Source organism: Indicator indicator, chromosome 5 (genome assembly GCF_027791375.1).
Source record: "Indicator indicator isolate 239-I01 chromosome 5, UM_Iind_1.1, whole genome shotgun sequence".
NCBI classification, from domain to species: domain Eukaryota; kingdom Metazoa; phylum Chordata; class Aves; order Piciformes; family Indicatoridae; genus Indicator; species Indicator indicator.
The window spans coordinates 23096312-23115053 of NC_072014.1; the positions used below are offsets into that span (position 1 = coordinate 23096312).

Here is an 18742-nt window from a genome sequence, read left to right on the forward strand (position 1 = left end):
ACCGTAAGCTGAATATCTGTAAAAACATACATACTGCCAGCAGTCTAAAGAATCATAACATTTTTAGTCTTTATATTGTGAATATCACTTTGTGTTACTCATAAAGCCCCTAAGCAGATCCTCCTCTCACAATATTTAATAGGCACCAAAAATAAACATTTAGTAACTCCATTGCATATAACAAAGAGTCATAACAATCTGACTTTAGAATGACACTGAAATTGAAATAATATTGATCTTATACTACAAATGTCTTTTTAAATAGTGACCAGTATTGTACACAAACTAATTTATAGGTATGTTTACTGGCAGCACAAGGTTAATGATTTAAAAGTCTCTATCACTAATTGTTATCACATTACTTGAAAACCAAGTTATGTCCTAATATGTAGAGCAGGAAGGTAGTGACTTAGTTTATTAGCACCAGTTTCAATGATACCTTCACATACTATAGTTTAGCTACTGAATTTTATTTTAAAGGTAGTGTTTATGATTTGAACAGGCATCACAATATCAGCATCAGATTGCTGCTTCAAAAATTGTCCTCTGACTAGGACTGGAAGACCTACTGTGGTCTTGTGGGAAATGTGGAACCAATTCAGCAAAGAGGGTGTAGTGAAGGTGATGAAAAGAATACAAACTTCTGAAATGTCTTGAAGAACTATTCACTAATCATCTGCAAGTGAATGTTTAAAAATATTAAAATAAAACATGGTGCGAACATAGCTTAAGGGTTTTTTCTATATTCATCACTAAGATGAAATGTGGAACACTGCAGTTTAGGCAAATACTCCACACTCCCTGCTTTCTATTAAAATAACAATATGCTCCTACTGAAGAACAAATTAATCTACAGAAACTGACACATTCTGCTAAATAACTTGGATCTAGCTTCTATTTCATAAGTAACACTAATTATTCCTTTGCATTTTTGTTTTTCAGCTTCGAGTTTTCAAATTGGCAAAATCTTGGCCAACTCTAAATATGCTAATTAAGATTATTGGCAACTCAGTGGGAGCTTTGGGAAATCTGACCCTGGTGCTGGCCATCATTGTGTTCATTTTTGCTGTAGTTGGGATGCAGCTGTTTGGGAAAAGCTACAAGGAATGTGTCTGCAAGATCTCCAGTGACTGTGTGCTTCCACGCTGGCACATGCATGACTTTTTCCACTCTTTCCTGATTGTATTTCGAGTGCTGTGTGGAGAATGGATAGAAACAATGTGGGACTGCATGGAGGTTGCAGGCCAAACCATGTGCCTTATTGTTTTCATGCTGGTCATGGTGATTGGAAATCTAGTGGTATGTGATGAACATTTTTGAACACTAACTCTGATGCAAAATGCACATAACTTAAAATTAGGCAATGAGAATGTTTGTTATCCTGCTGTTTAGAATTGAAAACTAAATCTGAATGTGCTAGATTTTGGGTAAAGTGTACAATGACTCCCTTCTTCCCCTTTTCACTCATTTCCATACACTGAAGATCTCTCACTGTAGCTCCAGGAAGTTAGGAATACATCAAAATGTCAAATCAAACACTGTTATGGGAGTGCTACATCTAACGAAGAGCTGCTGTTTAAATCTGAATATCTTCCTAACTACTCTTGAAATATTAGAGATTGAATTTAAGTACTGAACTTTCTGGCCTGTTAAGTGTAAAACCCAAAATACAGAATGATTGGGTGTCAATCCTAACAGTGTGTTTGAAAGCTTCTAACTCAAAATTATAGGGGATACTTTTATAAAAAAAATTAAATTCAAGCTGACAAGTTAAAATGCTGAAGTTTCAACTGATAAATTTGAATTTGTGAGAACTTCTTAGAAATCAGGATTATAATAGGAATGCACCATTTACACTTCTACTGTTTCATTCTGAAAATCAATCAGAATTCATTCTGATATACTTCAAAAATTGTATTTAATTGCCTGTCAAAATTTCCTTACTTTAGTTTATATTGTTATAAAATAGAACTGAAACATTTCATATCCTTGTTATTTACATGACCATGCAATCTTAACATTAAATCAGCAGAAATGTGAGGAGCTCTCTAAAATTATTTATGATCAGTAACCTGATCCACTATTTTTTAGCATTAGCTTCAGCACAAAAAAATCTGTTGCAGATTCCTACTGTCTTCTTTCTTCCAAGTATCTTTTAACTTTAGAGTTCTTTTCTGGGATTGTTAATATCTGCAGAATCAAATCTCACAGAGAGTACAAATGAGAGACCTAATATATTTAACAATGGAGAAGTTTATTTATCCCATTTTGCCATACCATGATAACTTTTAATACTTGATGGTATATGAGACCGACAGTGTGACATGTTTAATTACTTGTAAATTTAAGTGAAATACTTGCAGGTTATATAGGAGATTACATTAAAACAACAATAATGATTCTGGAACTCTTAGGCAGTAAATCACAGTTCCCAGACAATACTGGTGCTAAGATTGTTACCTGCTCATGAAAGAAGCCCATTTTATTTCAAATTCCTACATAAGAGCAAGTAGAATTGTTGGTTGTTTTTTTTTTTTCCAAGTGAAAAAGGAAAAAAAATCCAAATCCAAATAATTTAGTAGTATTATAAATGAGATTAAAGTGTAAATTCAATTTTAAAGTATTCCTTTTATCCTTTTTTGATAAGCTTTATAGAATGTAGGAGACAAGTTCACAAAAACAGTCTCATGTTATAATCTCCCAAATAGAAGTTATAGAGGTTAAGTAGGTTATTATAGCATTGAGTTATGTAAGTTTCTAAAACATCTGCATAACAGAAATCCATCTAATTTTACAAATCATGTTTATTTCATTCTACTTAAATTCCAAGTGATTTCAAGAGATTTAGAATGCCTTTTAAACTTCTGATGAATATGTATCGCTAGACTTTTGTAACTTTAAAAAGAAAATTTAGTCTAAACAAGCATGTTGCTTCAAAAAAAGATCAAAAGTTTAAAATATTAAGTATTAGCTTGTCTGTTTTTATCTTCTGAGTGAACAGAAATAGAAAAGTAAGTACGGACGTATTTTGTAATTTAATGTAGTATATGAGTATCTAAAATTAGTGAGTGTTGCTTTTCAAAACTGTGTGCTATTTGACATTATCCTGTAAAATACTTCTTGTATGTATGTATTGACTATACAGCTATATTCTCTCATCTTTTAGGTATTGAACCTCTTTTTAGCCTTGCTGCTGAGCTCATTTAGTTCAGACAACCTTGCTGCTACCGATGATGATAATGAAATGAACAATCTCCAGATTGCTGTGGCAAGGATTCAGAAGGGAATAGATTATGTTAAAAAAAAGATACAGGAGTTCATTCAAAAAGCTTTCGTTAGAAAGCAGAAAGATTTGGAGGAAATCAAAGCACTTGAAGAGCTACACAACAAGAAAGACAGCTGCATTTCCAATCATACTGCTGTTGAAATAAGCAAAGATCTGAATTATCTTAAAGACGGGAATGGAACCACCAGTGGAGTAGGCACAGGCAGCAGTGTGGAAAAATACGTGATCGATGAAAATGATTACATGTCATTCATAAACAACCCAGGCCTCACTGTGACAGTGCCAATTGCAGTTGGAGAATCAGATTTTGAAAATTTAAATACAGAAGAATTTAGCAGTGAATCTGATATGGAAGAAAGTAAACAGGTAGGATTTTTCATATCTTAACAGTTAAACTGTAGTCATGCATCTACGTATTTCTTAAGTCCATATTGAGAATTGTTTAAAAAAACTGTCTTATCCCATGCAAATGTAGTGTATATTTTATTATGTTATGTAATTATAATTCAAGAAAAAAATTACCCTATGTATTGGTATACTTGGGGGTCCATAGAGTTTACATTTTTTATACACTGTTTACTAGCATTTGGAAGATGTATAATTTTAAATATAATTATTTCTTTCACAATTTTATGGGGTTTTAGGACTAGCACATATTTCATAAAGCATTCTTTCTATAGTACTGATAATGCAGTCAGGATTTACAGAGTAAGGGTATTGTAGAAAGCTAAGGAACAATAAAGAGTATACAGCTTTGTATATGCAATCAAATATAAGTGGAGAAAAAATAATTTTTGCTACATTTAAGTTGGTTCTATAAACGAACCCTGAAACTTCATAAATCAGTGATGGAGCCTGCATTATAGAAAAAATCTAGTGAGTAATATTCGTACTCACTACGATTTGGGTTGAGAGACTACAGCTGGCTGAATTAAAGTAATCAATATAGCAATCAATGTCATTGTAAAGCAGTATTTCAAATTATCCTGGAAAGCAGAATAATCTTGTAACATAGATGAATGTGGAAACAGTGTACTTGAAAGCCTTACACTATTACTGTGCAAAGAGAGAGAAGCTTGTTTAAAAACCAGAATCCATGTGCTTCAAAATATAAGTGGTCAAATACCAGATGTAATCATGGACACATGACAGTAGTATTGAAGGAAAACTTTGTATGTTGAGTAGTCATCATTAGCTCATCATCAATGACGAGCTAATAAAGGCATTAGCAGAATGTAGCTCTATTCAGTGCCATTAGACATGTAAGGACTGTGAGGTTTAAGGGATCAGGAATCATGGATAAATATATTTTCAGATTAGAAGCTATGATGTTCTGTGATGACTCATTAATGCTTAAGGGTTTGTTTGCCACAAAGAAAGCTCTTCTATAAAGAAATCCTGCATTCATGACTGTGTCAGAGCTAGAAAGATCAGTTATTCCTCAGCAATACCAAACTATACCACATCCCATTAATGGATATCCATGGTCCAGTTAAACACAGTATGGAGGTTTTTTTTTTTTCCCAAAGAACATAAAAAAATATGAAGAGTCTGTATTTATTTGCAATTACAAAGAAGGTTACTATGCATAACAATTGTAAGCTTAAGGGCAAGGTATTCTATGATCTGAGTTGCTCAGTCATGAGACAAACATTTTCAATGCAGATGTATAGAATGATACAGCAGTAATGCTTATCCATGCCAATTTAAGGATATATGAGATACTGAAAATCTGAAGTGATATAATTTATGAGATCAACTATTAAAAAAAAAATCGGAGTGACTCTCTTCATGTAAGATGATCTAATAAAAGTACATTGTCTTTTCCAATGAACCTTTAGAAAAGTCTTCTAAGTCTTTTCATATATTCTGATGTACTTTAAAATGACATTTTACTATAAAATTTCTGCTTTCCTTGTGGTTAGTTTTGATAAATACAGTGACAAGTGCCTTTCGAGTAACTCCATTTTATGAAGTTATGTGCCTAAACATTTCCTGAATATGTTGGGGGTTTTTGTTTGTTTGTTTTTAAGTTTGTAATTGTATTAAGAAGTTGGGAGGTTTAAAAGCTATGCAGATGCTGAATGTGTGGTTTTGTGGCATGTTAGCTTCAGCAGCTCACTTGGGTGAGCAACTCACTTGGCTCCTGATCCCCTTGCAGTCTTTACTACTTTCTCTACATTATAGTGCTTGTGGTTGATCCTATAAGGCATGTCTCTGGGTTGATAAAAGTTAAATAGCATCATCCCATATACATATTTGATTGTTTCTTCTTTAAGAAAGACTGAATAGTTCAGTTGATAGTGTACTGCCATATATTCTATCAGAATGGCTGCAGATGCAAGAAAATGCAATGTAAAGACATAAACTCCTCTGATTTCCAAGTGACCCCAAGAAAATGGAATAAAATCCTTTACTGAGCTGAGAACTTCTGAATGATACCAGTTTCAAGGTGACTTTTGTTAGTCAATTCCTCTGCTAATTTTGACCTTTGCTTGGTTCAGGCATCATGTTTTCTTCTTCTAAAGGCATTCTGAAGTTTCATGACAAATCAAAAGGGATTTTTTTTTTCATGAACTTTAGATGTATCTGTATGTCTTCATGAAGAGAAAGCAAATCCAAAAGTCTGTAAAAGCAAGTTGAAAGTGAAAAATTTCAGGTGACTGGGAGAAATTTACCATTGATGATTTATATTAGGAACTTCTGGATAGTTTTTCAATGGGGACAGGATGAGTTTAGGTCTCCTATGGAGCCTCAAGATTTCCATAGAAAGTAATACTAACTGCTATCATGAAGCTGGAATAGCTCTTCCCTCAAGTTCTGCTCACACATGCCTTTAACTGTTTGACATTTATGCAAGGGTGCCTATTGTGAACAGTATCTAATAGGGCAGGAATTTCTTACCAGTTCCCTGAAAATTGTGACTTCTATATTATTTGCAGTTTCTTCTCTGGGTTCCTCATTCCATTTCTTCTGGGTGATATTTAGTGAAAGGATAAAGTGCCCTTTTTGTTGCTGTTGTTGTTGTGTGTATAAAAATCCACTTGTTTTGGTAAGATATGAATAGATGTTCTGATGTGTGACAGGAATTTGTGAAGATTCCTGATCTTCTCCTACTAAGTCAACAAAAGTGTTGAAAATCTTGCTGCTTCTGATTGTCCCTTGAGGAAGATAAAGAGTATATTGACATGGTGTTTAAGTTACTTCTCCATAACAGGACACCATCATTTGTTTTATATTGCCTCAAGGGATACCACTGAGACAACATTTCTGCTAGGAGAAGGCCTTGTCTGCAAAAGGAAGGGTAAGAGATGGGGGAACTTTCCTGCCTTAACTGTGGCAGTATTTGGCACTTAAAATACATTCAGGAGGCACCCCCCTTAGTAACTCTTTATTTAATAACAGAGCTGTGTGAAGCTAGATTTACACAGGAACTGTAAAATGAGCCATTTTTTTTCTGGTATCTTCCTGACTGTCAATGACATTGAGAGGAGAATGGTGATTTAAAGTCTGTCAGCAATAACAGGTCATGCTAGAAGTGAGGCAGGGACTGTGTGCCCCTGAGAAATATACCAAGAACAGATAATTACTATAGAAATTGTAACTGTGGGTGAAGAACAAATTGTAAGTTTTACTATTTTTCTTATCATATATACTGCAGTAGACAATAACTCTAGCCACCAATTTTCTTTTGGGAAGTTGGTTCTTTTTTTTTAATATCTAACAATCTATATTCCCCTTTTCTAAATCTGACCAATATCGTTGAAGTCACAGATTCTTTAAGTTGTGAACTATGTATGGATAACTAAAGAATGAAACCACCTCTCTGAGTACACTGGAGGACCACTGTCCAGACACCAATCCAATACTCTTTTGAAATAATTACAAAGAAATTATAGATTCAGAAGTATATGGCATACTAAATCTAAACTAGACATTTACACAAGATGATATTTCATTACATGTAGTGTGAATAGAAATTGAAGAGGTTTATTTCCATTGAGATTTGTAAATTCTACCACCATTATTAAAGGATGAAGGAGGAATGGGAAGACATACCTCTTTGAAGTATTTGCCTTACTGTAGGCATATTTTTTGCAAACAAAGGAGATAATCACATAGCTAAATGAAGACTAAAAAGTTAAACAAAACACCCTTTAATTTTCACTAATATGCATTAAGCACTATATAAATACTGGAACACTTTCCTAATCTGTGAATTGTGTTCTTGTTAATTTAATTTATTCTAATTTTATTTACGAATCACAATTTTAGTGTGCAGATTATTAGGTCTAACTTCTGCATTTCTTATTTTTCTAAAATAAGCTAACAAGTTCTCTAGAAAAGTTTGTTGAACATTTCAGATGGTATGTATTTCCCATTTTGCCAAGTGATCATAAAATATTTAATAAGCATGTTTTAATTGTGTTAAAGCCATGTTTGAATTAGAAATTCCAAAAAGAACAAACTAGAAATCCTGTGTCTTGAACTTCACTACCTACCATTCTTACTTCTCACAGGGGTAAAACCAAGCTGGAGCAATCAAGAATGCAGCTCTGGTGCTTTTTAACCAGGTAGAGCAACGTGTCACCACTTTCACACAGGTTACCTAAGCAAGTTATACATATATATGTATATATATATATAATCACTTTTAAATGGATTTTGACTGGCCTGCATGCTTTTTGGCTATGTACCTTCCTTATTCATTGCAAGACAGTACAAACATGCACAGCTGCTCTCTGCTGAGTCATGGGACTCACATCACAGCATGGTCAGATGGGATTGGCAACCCCAACATACATTTTTAAACTCTGCTATTGATTCTTCTGGATATTTTAAGACAGTCTTTATCAATAACTGCATGCTCTACAGGTTTTGAGGTATGGATCATAAAAGTACTGGAATGTTATACATTAAAGAGGCCAAAGAAAAAGGGAGCATGTATAGTTTTTAAAAAATAAAAACAACCCTTTTTGATTCAGCCCTTATAAATGTAAACATTTAATTAAATGTGTCAAGTAATTTATGTAATGATTACTGCCACAACTTCAGCTCCTTAATGAAGAACATGTAAACTATTGCAGTAGCTACTTGCATAAAATTTACACTCATATTTTTAAATCTATAATGCACTGTAATGCAAATCTTCAAGATGCCACAAACTACTTTCTGTATTGATTTGGGCAGTGCATATCTTGATTTTATAAACTATAAGCAGAGCAAATAGTTACACAATTGCTAAAATTATACATAGCAAATAACCCCCCCTTAAAAAACTCTTAAGGCAAAGCATTTTACAAATTTTCATAAACATTAAACTCTTTTTTAAATATCAGTATTTTTGAATGTGTTTCATGACAGTAATCTGAGACTGAGTTAAGGGACTTGGTGTAAATTAGAAAGACTATGGAATATCTGGCATTCTTTTTATAAACTTCCATGTATATATGCTATGGTTTTGGGATTATAGGGAAGTATAATCCCCATGGACGCAAAACTAGCAGAGCCTTCAGAAATAGGGACAGTGATTATTGCACAGGAGCCAAAGTGACATGAAACTCAGAAGGTAAAATTATCCTAGTAAAACTAGGCATCAAAATTTCTTGGAACTGAGACTTCAGTCCTATACCAGGATTCAGTGATGTTTCTTTCAGGTAGAGTCTCATTTGGCTCCAAAATGATAACAAAGAAAAGGTTCGTTTTGTACCACTGATATTAGTACGATCTACCTGTATCATACTGTAGTATAAATTGTGCAGGGCTGGCAAAAGAAATTCATATTGGTGTGAAATTGTTGAAAATTCCCAGATTTTACTGATGAATTTTAAACCAAGATATGCTTCAAACATCAAATAAAACTTTAAGGAAAGAGATTTTTTTTGTGTGTGTGGTTTTCTTAATATTATATAAAAGTCAAATGTCATAAGATTTGAGATTTAAAGTCAGTTTAGAATCACTTTGCAATTGATCCCCGTTATTTTAAATTTTGTCACTCTATTACAGTGCACCTTTCAAGATTCAAAGGATAAAACCACATGGCTGAATCAGTGAAAGCAATTTGTAATGGCTGAATCCCTTTCTTTTTTTGTCACTTGAATCATGAAGCCGTTTGTAAAGCTTAAAATTTTTAGTACCCTGCTCTTGCTCTTACTGAAATCTAGAACACCAAATAAGAGCAAGACCAGGTCTTAAGCGAATGCATTTCCTTGTAAATGGGCACATTAACACGCTGTTGGTCAAAGCTTGTTTTAATGATCTAAGCTGTTGAAAAGAGATGCACTGCTTTGAAAGGACAGTCTGAAGGCTGATTATACATCTATTAACCAAGTATTTGGGTTGGTGATGAAGCATTTTTTTGTGTTCTATCCTATACAATAATATCTAGAGTATTATTTTCAGAAAAATATAATCCTATTTGAGGTAGTCTCTTTTGTTTGATTGGTTTTGGTTGGGTTTTTGTGTGTGTGTGTGTGTGTGATTTCCACAGTATTGCTCAGGCTTCTGCTCTAGTCAAGCATGTTGTTTTGCTGATTGAGGCCTTGAGAATGCTGCATCATAAGCAATTGCTTTCAAATGTATCCTCGTAAAGGAAAATGTGATATTACTGAAGATGCAAATAACTATTTGTAGGGCATGGCGTGTTCTAGAGGCTGATAATCACATTTATGAGGTGAAAAGAAGATTGTGTTAATCCATCATGTATCTTGAGTTTCATATTAGTTTTATTAGTTTTACTGCTAGGAAAAAAAAATCATTAAAGTCACCTTATTTAAAATGCAGTGGTTCTTTCCTAATCTAGGGTCTTGAAGAAAAGAAGATGAATTTTACTAACTGAAGTTGTTGTTTTTTGTTTTTTAATAATGCAGCTGGTTTAGATTTTTTGAAAAAAATAATGAAGGGAATCTTGTATGAGGTAATTACAGTAGGCTTTACTCGTACAGTTTATAAATTACACTTCTGTAGATTGGTTTTTAGAAACTATGCTGACAGGACTATCTGCAACAGAATTTACATGGGAAGATGCAGTTAAAAAAGTTCTGGCTTTTAACTGGCACTCACCTGATTAATAATTGATGGTTAGTATGAACCTTTATCTTGTTACTATTAAGTCAATAATTGATTTAATGATGATGGATCAGGCCACGAATTAGTTTTAATTTTCCTAACTTGAATGAGACAGATTGCTATTTTCACAGTGTTTGCTTTTTATTTAATGAAGAAACTGCCTATAATTTCAATGACAGATTTCTTATTTCTTTGTATTACAATGATATAGAATCGTAGAATCATAGACTTGTTAGGGTTGGAAGGGACCTCAAGGATCATCTATATACATCTATATATACATCTATATAAATCTAGGTGTTAATTCATCAAACTAACTTACTCTTTTAAAGAGAGGCTTATGTGTGAACAGTAAGATGGTGTGCTAATAACGCTTAATATAGTGTATACTGATGCACATTTTAGTTTGTAAATGTAATACAGAAAGCAAAGTTTAAAATATTCCCCCTATATTATGTACACAATTTTTTTTCCAGACTTGCTGATCTATGTGGCCAGTGATAAAATTATTTGATTTAGAATCAATACAGCTGGTTTGGTTGGTTTTTTTTTTACACATATACATTTTGGAAATCATAGTGGAAGTGCAGTATGAGAAAGGAAACATATTTTAGCATCTTCACTAAGCAAAAATTAACCATTGGCAATATGGAAATTTCAGTATATTCAAATCTTCTTACATTTGTCAGTGTGATTTTCTATATATTACAGATCGTGATATTTAAAAATGAAAAGAATGGTTTTCAAACTCATATCTGTGTGCTTGTCAGAAATCTTTCCTATTATGGGACAAATCCTTTATTTTGGGTCATAATGCAGTAAGAGCCATGCAACCTGACTGCTGAGTGACTTGTTATTGAGCACATTTGCACATGTGTGTGAAGGGCAGCTTCTTAAAACTTAGCCCTGAAATTATCCATCACTCAACATGATTGATTTTTCTTAAACCTCATCCATCTCATATAGGAGTTAAATATGAGGAAAAAATTGCTTAACAATATGTGCTATTTGCTTCATTTCTGACAGAAAATAATCCTTAGCTCCTGATGAATTTTCCTGAAGGCACTGAGTTTTTAACCAAAGAGCTAAATAACTAGTTTTAATTTGCAGCAGTGTCTCTGAAGACAAGAATACATGGAAATGCCTCTTTTAAAAGTGTGTCTTTATTATGTGTTGCCAAATCATTCAAACAATCCAAACAGTATTTTTTTGATATTCTAAAAATGTCACTATGTTGTAAACTAAATGTGAAAAATAGTCGATATTAAGTATACTCATGAAAAATTAGTATAAAAAGGTCTTCAGATAGGTCAAAAGCCATGACCAGATCTGCTCAGCTGAAGCCACAAATCACATGTGTGACCAGATGACCTTTTGTTACACCAATGCCCACACGCTTTTAAGTGTTTAACTTATAAAAGCATTCTGCATCACCCTTGAAATTCCTATGTATTGTTACATGGTATAAATAAGAATGATTTCACTGCCATAGTTTTGAATGTTGCTTTCCGATTACTAGCCTTATTCCACAGTAAAAGAGAATTTTCTTAAGGAGAAGTAATTAAAGATGCAATTAGAGACGCAAACAGCACTGGCAACGGGAAACAAGTTACAAACTCTATGTCAAATTACTGCATTAGTTGTGTGCATCTTTAGCAGGTTTGTCCTTTCAAAAAATACTTAAAAGGACAAAATTATGGGCAGTCTTGCGTGACTGATAAACAGCTTGACCTGATCCAAATTTCAATGCTCACAGTAAAAAGTTACTTAATTTCAGTTGCTTTATATTGCTCTCCAGTTCTTGCAGTTTTGAGATCTAGAGGTGCTTTTACCACAGTAAGGACTATAGTATTTCACTGTGCACAAGAATAATAGAACAATAGAAAAAATCAGGATGGAAAGGACCTCAGGAGGTCTCTCAATAAGCACAGGAGACTGGAATGCAAAGAAGATATTTCAGATCTGGTAATTTATGCTTTCTGCAAAAATTAAATTGTATAGAAATTTGCCATTAAATGTAATTGAATTTACAGCTTTTAAATCCAGATATGGTGTTTGTTCAGGAAAACACCATCTGTAATGGACATGAAGATATATCTGGAGCTTTCTGTTAGTTCATTTCCCTGGGAAAATTAAGACACATTTTCAGTGTAATCTAGTATGGTAAATAAAGTGAAATAATTTGATAGTCTGGTACACGCAAGCTCTCCAGTTTTGGTACTACTGAGAATCCTTCAGAAGTCTTATACATGGACCAGGTTAGTAGCCAAATTATATTCAACTATTCCCTAGAAAATAAACCTGGAAAGAGAACTCTACAATGTACATGTCATTACTATGTTTTTTACTTATGATGATGCATATTTATCAGCATAGATTTAGTATTCTTCAAAAGTCAGAGACTGGCATGATTTGATTCAGTATAATTTTTTACAGAATATGTATCTAATGACAAAAAAAATTGTTCTCTGGAACTTTACTTGCAGAAACTAAATGCATCCAGTTCATCAGAAGGCAGCACAGTTGATATTGCTCCTCCTGGAGAGGGCGATCAAGCAGAAATTGAAAGTGAAGAAGCTCTTGAACCAGAAGCCTGTTTTACAGAAGGTTGTAGAATAACTGTTGACTCAAGAGATGTATAAGTAAAATGGCATTATAATAGGCTTATTTAAGTTCTTGAAACTTTCAGATCTGGTGGGCCTTCATGACCTCAACAACTGAAAGAAAATACAGCCTAAAATGCTGGAAATCAGATGACAAAATAATGTTTTCTTTGAGGCTTTGAGGAATTTTATCTGTCTGGCCACTGCATACATCTATTAACTAAGAAACTTCTTTCACTTTTTTATTCTTTAAATGTTTTTCAGTTATTTGAAAAGGGCCCTTGAAATTTGGAAAAAATTAATTTTGTTGTCTGAAACTGCATCAACAAATGGAACAGTTATATGCCAACAGTCAAAAATATCAATGTATTTTGGATTAAGTTTATCTGCGTTTTCTCAAAATTACTTATCTAAATTCAGATATTCAGCATCCTATAAAAGAGAATTCCTATGTTCAATTAAAAAAAATACTATAAAATTTGTTAAAGTTAACAATGTTGATACCAGAGTAAATACTCATTTTGAAGGCATTTGCTTTCGGATCCTAACATCTCTTCATCTAATGCAGGCTGTGTGCAGAAATTTCCATGTTGTGGAGTAAGTATAGAAGATGGCAAAGGAAAAATTTGGTGGAATCTTAGAAAAACCTGCTACAGCATAGTTGAGCACAACTGGTTTGAGACTTTCATTGTCTTCATGATTCTCCTCAGCAGTGGAGCACTGGTAAGTAGGAAAGAAATGCAGATGCTGAAATATTTAGATATCTCCTTAGAAACAACAGCAACATTCAAATTTGCTTCAGAAAGACTTATTTTGCTTGGAGCTGTATAAAACTATCTGTATTTCTTCCTTTCAGGTTGGAATGAAACTTGGCCCAAACTTGAGAAAGTTTGTTCAATTTCACATGCACTGTTTTAGTGATACTTTTGGTTTACCACTGTAAAGATGGTGCAATTTCATTTAAGCCAGCATAGCTACTCAGTGTTTAAATGTTCATCAGCATGTTCATCAAGAGGTCTGAGTACAAGAGGCCATTGGTCAATGAATATATAGCTATATGTATGTTTTTAAGAACTTAATTGTGTGTGTGTGTGTATGTGAAAGTTTCTTAACACCACAGTAGAGAAAAACTCATGCTTAGAGTTTATTTCTTTGTTCATCAGCAAAATATGTTACATTCAACTCTAGAATAGATAGAATGCATAAAGTTGCTTCAATTTGTACCATGCTTAAAGATGAAAAATATGTAAAATAAAATGTAAGAGAACAAGGGGAAAGATAAACTCTGACCTACTTGTTTTTTATTTATTCCTTATTTTTAGCATGTATATTCTGTAAAACATTAGTAATACCTGAACATGTTTATTTTTATAGGCTTTTGAGGATATATATATAGAACAGCGAAAAACCATCAAGACCATGCTGGAGTATGCTGACAAAGTTTTTACATACATTTTCATTTTGGAAATGCTTTTAAAATGGGTAGCATATGGTTTTCAGATATATTTTACTAATGCCTGGTGCTGGCTGGACTTCCTGATTGTTGATGTAAGTACACAGTCCTTAACATTGTAAAATTCACTATAGTAAAGTCCTTTATGTTATAAAACTCATACTACTGGTTAATATTACAGGATTCAAAAATAATTCAGTGCAGTGATCTGCTTGTGTTATTTAAAGTACATCTATATGCCATAAATAAAAAGATGGCTGTCCATCACTTTGTTCATTCTTCATGATCAAAAATTTAGTACCCAGGATGTACCAAACTTCAGATTTTATGAGGAAAACCCCTAATTTTGAAACATGTTATTTTCAATAGACTCTGATTATACCTTTCTCCTTAGCAAATAGGACACTCCATTATGCAAGCTGCTTCTACAAACACTGAAGCTTTGCAAGTGAAGCAATGTATTTGGTCCAGGTTTCATCCAAGTTCTTAGCCCATGAACTATCCTGTTATCATTTTTAGTAAGACAGAAAGAGAGTAGCTATTTGGCCTAAAATGTAATTGGTTTTAATGGGCTGACAATGTACAATAGTTAAATCAGCTGTGACTTGGCAGGGTTCATGATAGAAGAGAATATAAGGTTTCTTGGCTGCTTTCCCAGCTGTGATAGACTTCTGTGGAAGGATCTTGCTTATGTTGTCAGAAGGGATCAGAACTGGTTTTACTCCCAGAATATTTTGGTATCTTGCCTTCACACATTATCTGACCCAGTTCATTGGCTATACATGTCCTCAGTGTGGAACTGAGGACATAGCATCTCAGGGCAAAGGAGCATTTATAGTAACTTTTGCTCAAACTATTGTATTTCTTAAGAAGGTTGCAAAAATCCTGGTTACATAAATACTTATGAATGTATAATGGAAATGTTTTGGATTTTTGACCTAGGTAGATTGGCCCATAACTCAAAATGGAAGACCTTCTCTTTCATTTTTATCTCCTCAAGTTAGTTTTGTCACACTGTTAATCTCATGTTTTAAATATTCTTTTTTTTTTGTAACATAGACCTAAACAGATAATTCTAAGCCATACTCCATGGTTTCTTAATAATAGTTTAGTTTCAGAAATGCTTTTATCTGAGCAGGCTTTTAGCATTATAAAAAGCATTATAAAGAGTATCATCATATGTAAAGTAAAGCAGCTTATTTTGCTAACTTTTTACTCATAATTTTTAGTTTTATAAACAAAAGCATGACAAAATGAGATTCAAACCTTCTACTTTTGAAGAATTATATTAATTGTTGCAGAAAGTGGAAAAAGAAATACCTTATTGTACCTAAGGCTAATTCAGCTAGTTCCTTTAGCACCACCAGACAGCAACTGAAAGTAATACATGAACTTATGTTATCTTCCTACAGAAAAGCAGAGAATCTGCACTGATTTAATAGACAGTTCAAAAAGGTGTGATAAGGTGGCATTGTCCCAGTGAGAACACTAGTGAGCCCTTCTTGGTTACAGTATCACAGTGTCACAGTATATCGAAGGCTGGAAGGGACCTCAAGAGATCATTGGCTCTAACCCCCTGCCAGAGCAGGATCACTTAGGATAGTCTGCACAGGAATCCATCCAGGTGGGTTTTGAAAGTCTCCAGAAAAGGAGACTCCACAACCCCCCCTGGCAGCCTGTTCCAGTGCTCTGTCACCCTCACTGTAAAGAAGTTTCTCCTCATGTTGAGGTGAAATCTTCTATATTCAAGTTTGAACCCATTGTTCCTTGTCTTATTACTGTGAACCACCAAAAAGAGCCTGGCCCCCTCCACTTGACACCCACCCCTAAGATATTTATACACATTGATGAGATCCTCTCTCAGCCTTCTTTTCTCAAGACTAAACAGCCCCAGGAATTAGAAGTGACTAAGGTTAATTAAATTGTTTAATTTCATCTTCTAAAATTATTCAAGAGTGAAAACTGACAGTCCTTTAGGGCTCTGACCTTTAATATAACTTGCATACCTGAGTCTCTCACTGTGAGAAATAGTCATAGTTGCTTTTAGTGATTGTGACCAAATAAGATTTTGATAATTAAATGAAAAAAAAAATGGGAATTTTCAGCTCTGCCAGTTTACAGCTGTAACAGACGTCTCTTGGTACATCTGGCCACCTCAGCTTAAAACCTTATCATGCCATCTCTGCACCAGTCTTCTGCTACTTGCAACAATATCTGTAGCAAGAAGCTATAGATTTGGGTGGTGAATTAAACACATTTATCAGTGGTTTGAGCAAAGAGACTGAACTTTGGATGTAGGCAAATGAGAAGCAGGGGGATACTTGCTGGCTTTTGGGAGACTAATTCTGGCAGAGATATCTTAACCCAGTACAACTAGATGCTATAGAGCATGTCATTGTGAACCTTCATTTTTGCTCCTACAGCCTTTTTTTTTCCACCCAGAAGATATCTGTCATGAATTTATTATGTCTAGGTTAGGATGTACAGCTGTGATGACTCTAAGCTGTCTTTGTCACATACAAAGCTAGGAGATAGGACAACCAGGGTGGAGATAGGACATCCAGGAATATCCAATGAGTTTGTCAGTTATTAAATTTGTTATAGATAATCTTAGGTGAGTACTATTTTATCCTGTATATTTTTGAGCTTTATAATTTCATCCCATAATTTGGTATAGACACTTTATTTCTAAATTATCTTGTGAATAAATGATACTTTAATGGAAATAAGTAACATTTATGACGAATCATGTATTTGCCAAATGCTGGGGGACAGTAATGAATCAGTAGTAGAACAAAATCTTTGACCTTCCTGAAATTGCTCACATCTGATACAATTCCAGTTTGTACAATTTATGAACAACTGCATATATCAAGAAAAGCTCCCAGTTGGGGTTGTTGTATATTACATTAAAATCTGGTCATGTTGATGTCGTATAAAAAATGTCTTTGTATAGATAAAAATATATCACGCTTTTTGTTAAAACAGCTAAACTAATTTAATTAAACTGGGGTCTCAACCTTTTTATTAGCTTTTCAGAATAATTAACTCAGCAGAGTCACATTATACTTATATACTAAGTGTAGTATGCACAGAGTAAGAGGCTACTACTGTCCTGACAACTTCAGAATAAGAATACGTAGATGAGCATACTGATGTGTCGGGCAACAAGATACAGTAAGAGATGTCACCTTATCTTACTAGGCAGTCTTGTATGTCTTTTTGTATATCCTAACATGGTAAATTATCATAATATTGGATAATCCAGAACTTAATAAAATTAATTTATTAATTCAAAGCAATATTCAGATGATATATGCATGAAATGTAAAGCTCTTATTCCATGAGTTAGGAAATGGAACCATAGTTTGCAATTATGCATCTAAACAAAATTAATTTTGAATAGTTGCCAGTAAAATGCCATAAATTAAGACTTATTCAGCAATTACATACAGAAGGAATGATGCTATCTTAGCATAGGACCATAACATATGAAACGCTACTCTGGGTTCAGTGTCCTGTCTCTGTGAGTGCAAAAAATGCCTACCTGGAAAACCAATAATATGGAATCTGTCTGTCAATAAAAACAAAACAAAAAAGAAACAAAACAAAACCCAACCCACAAACAATTCCATTCTCAACAGAAAGAGAAATCTTTGTGATTTTGGTTTTGTTTATTTGTTTATTTTTCCCAAAGATTGCAGTTTATTTTTATTCCTAGTGTAATACCTGAGCACTTAAACTACATGAAAGATAAGCGATGTTGGAAGTAAGGAGGGCCATATGCCACTAGAGACCTGGAATCAAATCACCTAAATTAGCCACCACACCATGTAGTAAAGAATTCCTATAAATTAAAATATTAGACCTCAATAGAAAAAAAAGTCAATGTGGTACAGTATGGCCAACAGTCTGTCCTTGATAACAACCCTGACTGATAACAACCCAACAACCTTGGTCCTGGTTAATTGTGACTGCTAAGTTTCAAAACATTTTGCAGAAAATAGTCTACTTTAGAAGATCCATACACAAGAATGTTGACTTACAACCCTTCAGTTTTAGAGATGAAACTAAAAGAAAAAACAAATGTTCATGTCTTAAAATTACTGCATCTGTATGCATTCCTATCTCAAATGAAAGAATTTCATCTATTTATCAGTGTATGGAAACATTTATTTTCTCACAGATGACGGAAGACCACACTAAGACGACTGAGAAAACCAGAGCAATACAGAGTATCTTTGTATGCTTAATGCTGTAAATGCAATAAAATCAATAACAAAGAGCTGGGAGGAATGGTTGACACACCATAAGGCTGTGCTGTTATTTAGT

At 33.7% G+C, this 18742-nt stretch overlaps 1 protein-coding gene across 12 annotated transcripts in view; it reads left to right on the forward strand.

Annotated features, from left to right (window-relative positions):
• LOC128967316 (sodium channel protein type 2 subunit alpha) overlaps nt 1–18742 on the forward strand; it is a 58116-nt gene that overhangs the window by 24363 nt on the left and 15011 nt on the right. For all 12 annotated transcript variants that reach the window (XM_054381385.1, XM_054381393.1, XM_054381395.1 and 9 more), the window contains exons 15-19: nt 943–1299; nt 3167–3652; nt 12841–12961; nt 13526–13680; nt 14332–14505. In XM_054381385.1, the coding sequence (XP_054237360.1) occupies nt 943–1299; nt 3167–3652; nt 12841–12961; nt 13526–13680; nt 14332–14505 (1293 nt within the window). The remainder of the gene's footprint in view (nt 1–942; nt 1300–3166; nt 3653–12840; nt 12962–13525; nt 13681–14331; nt 14506–18742) is intronic.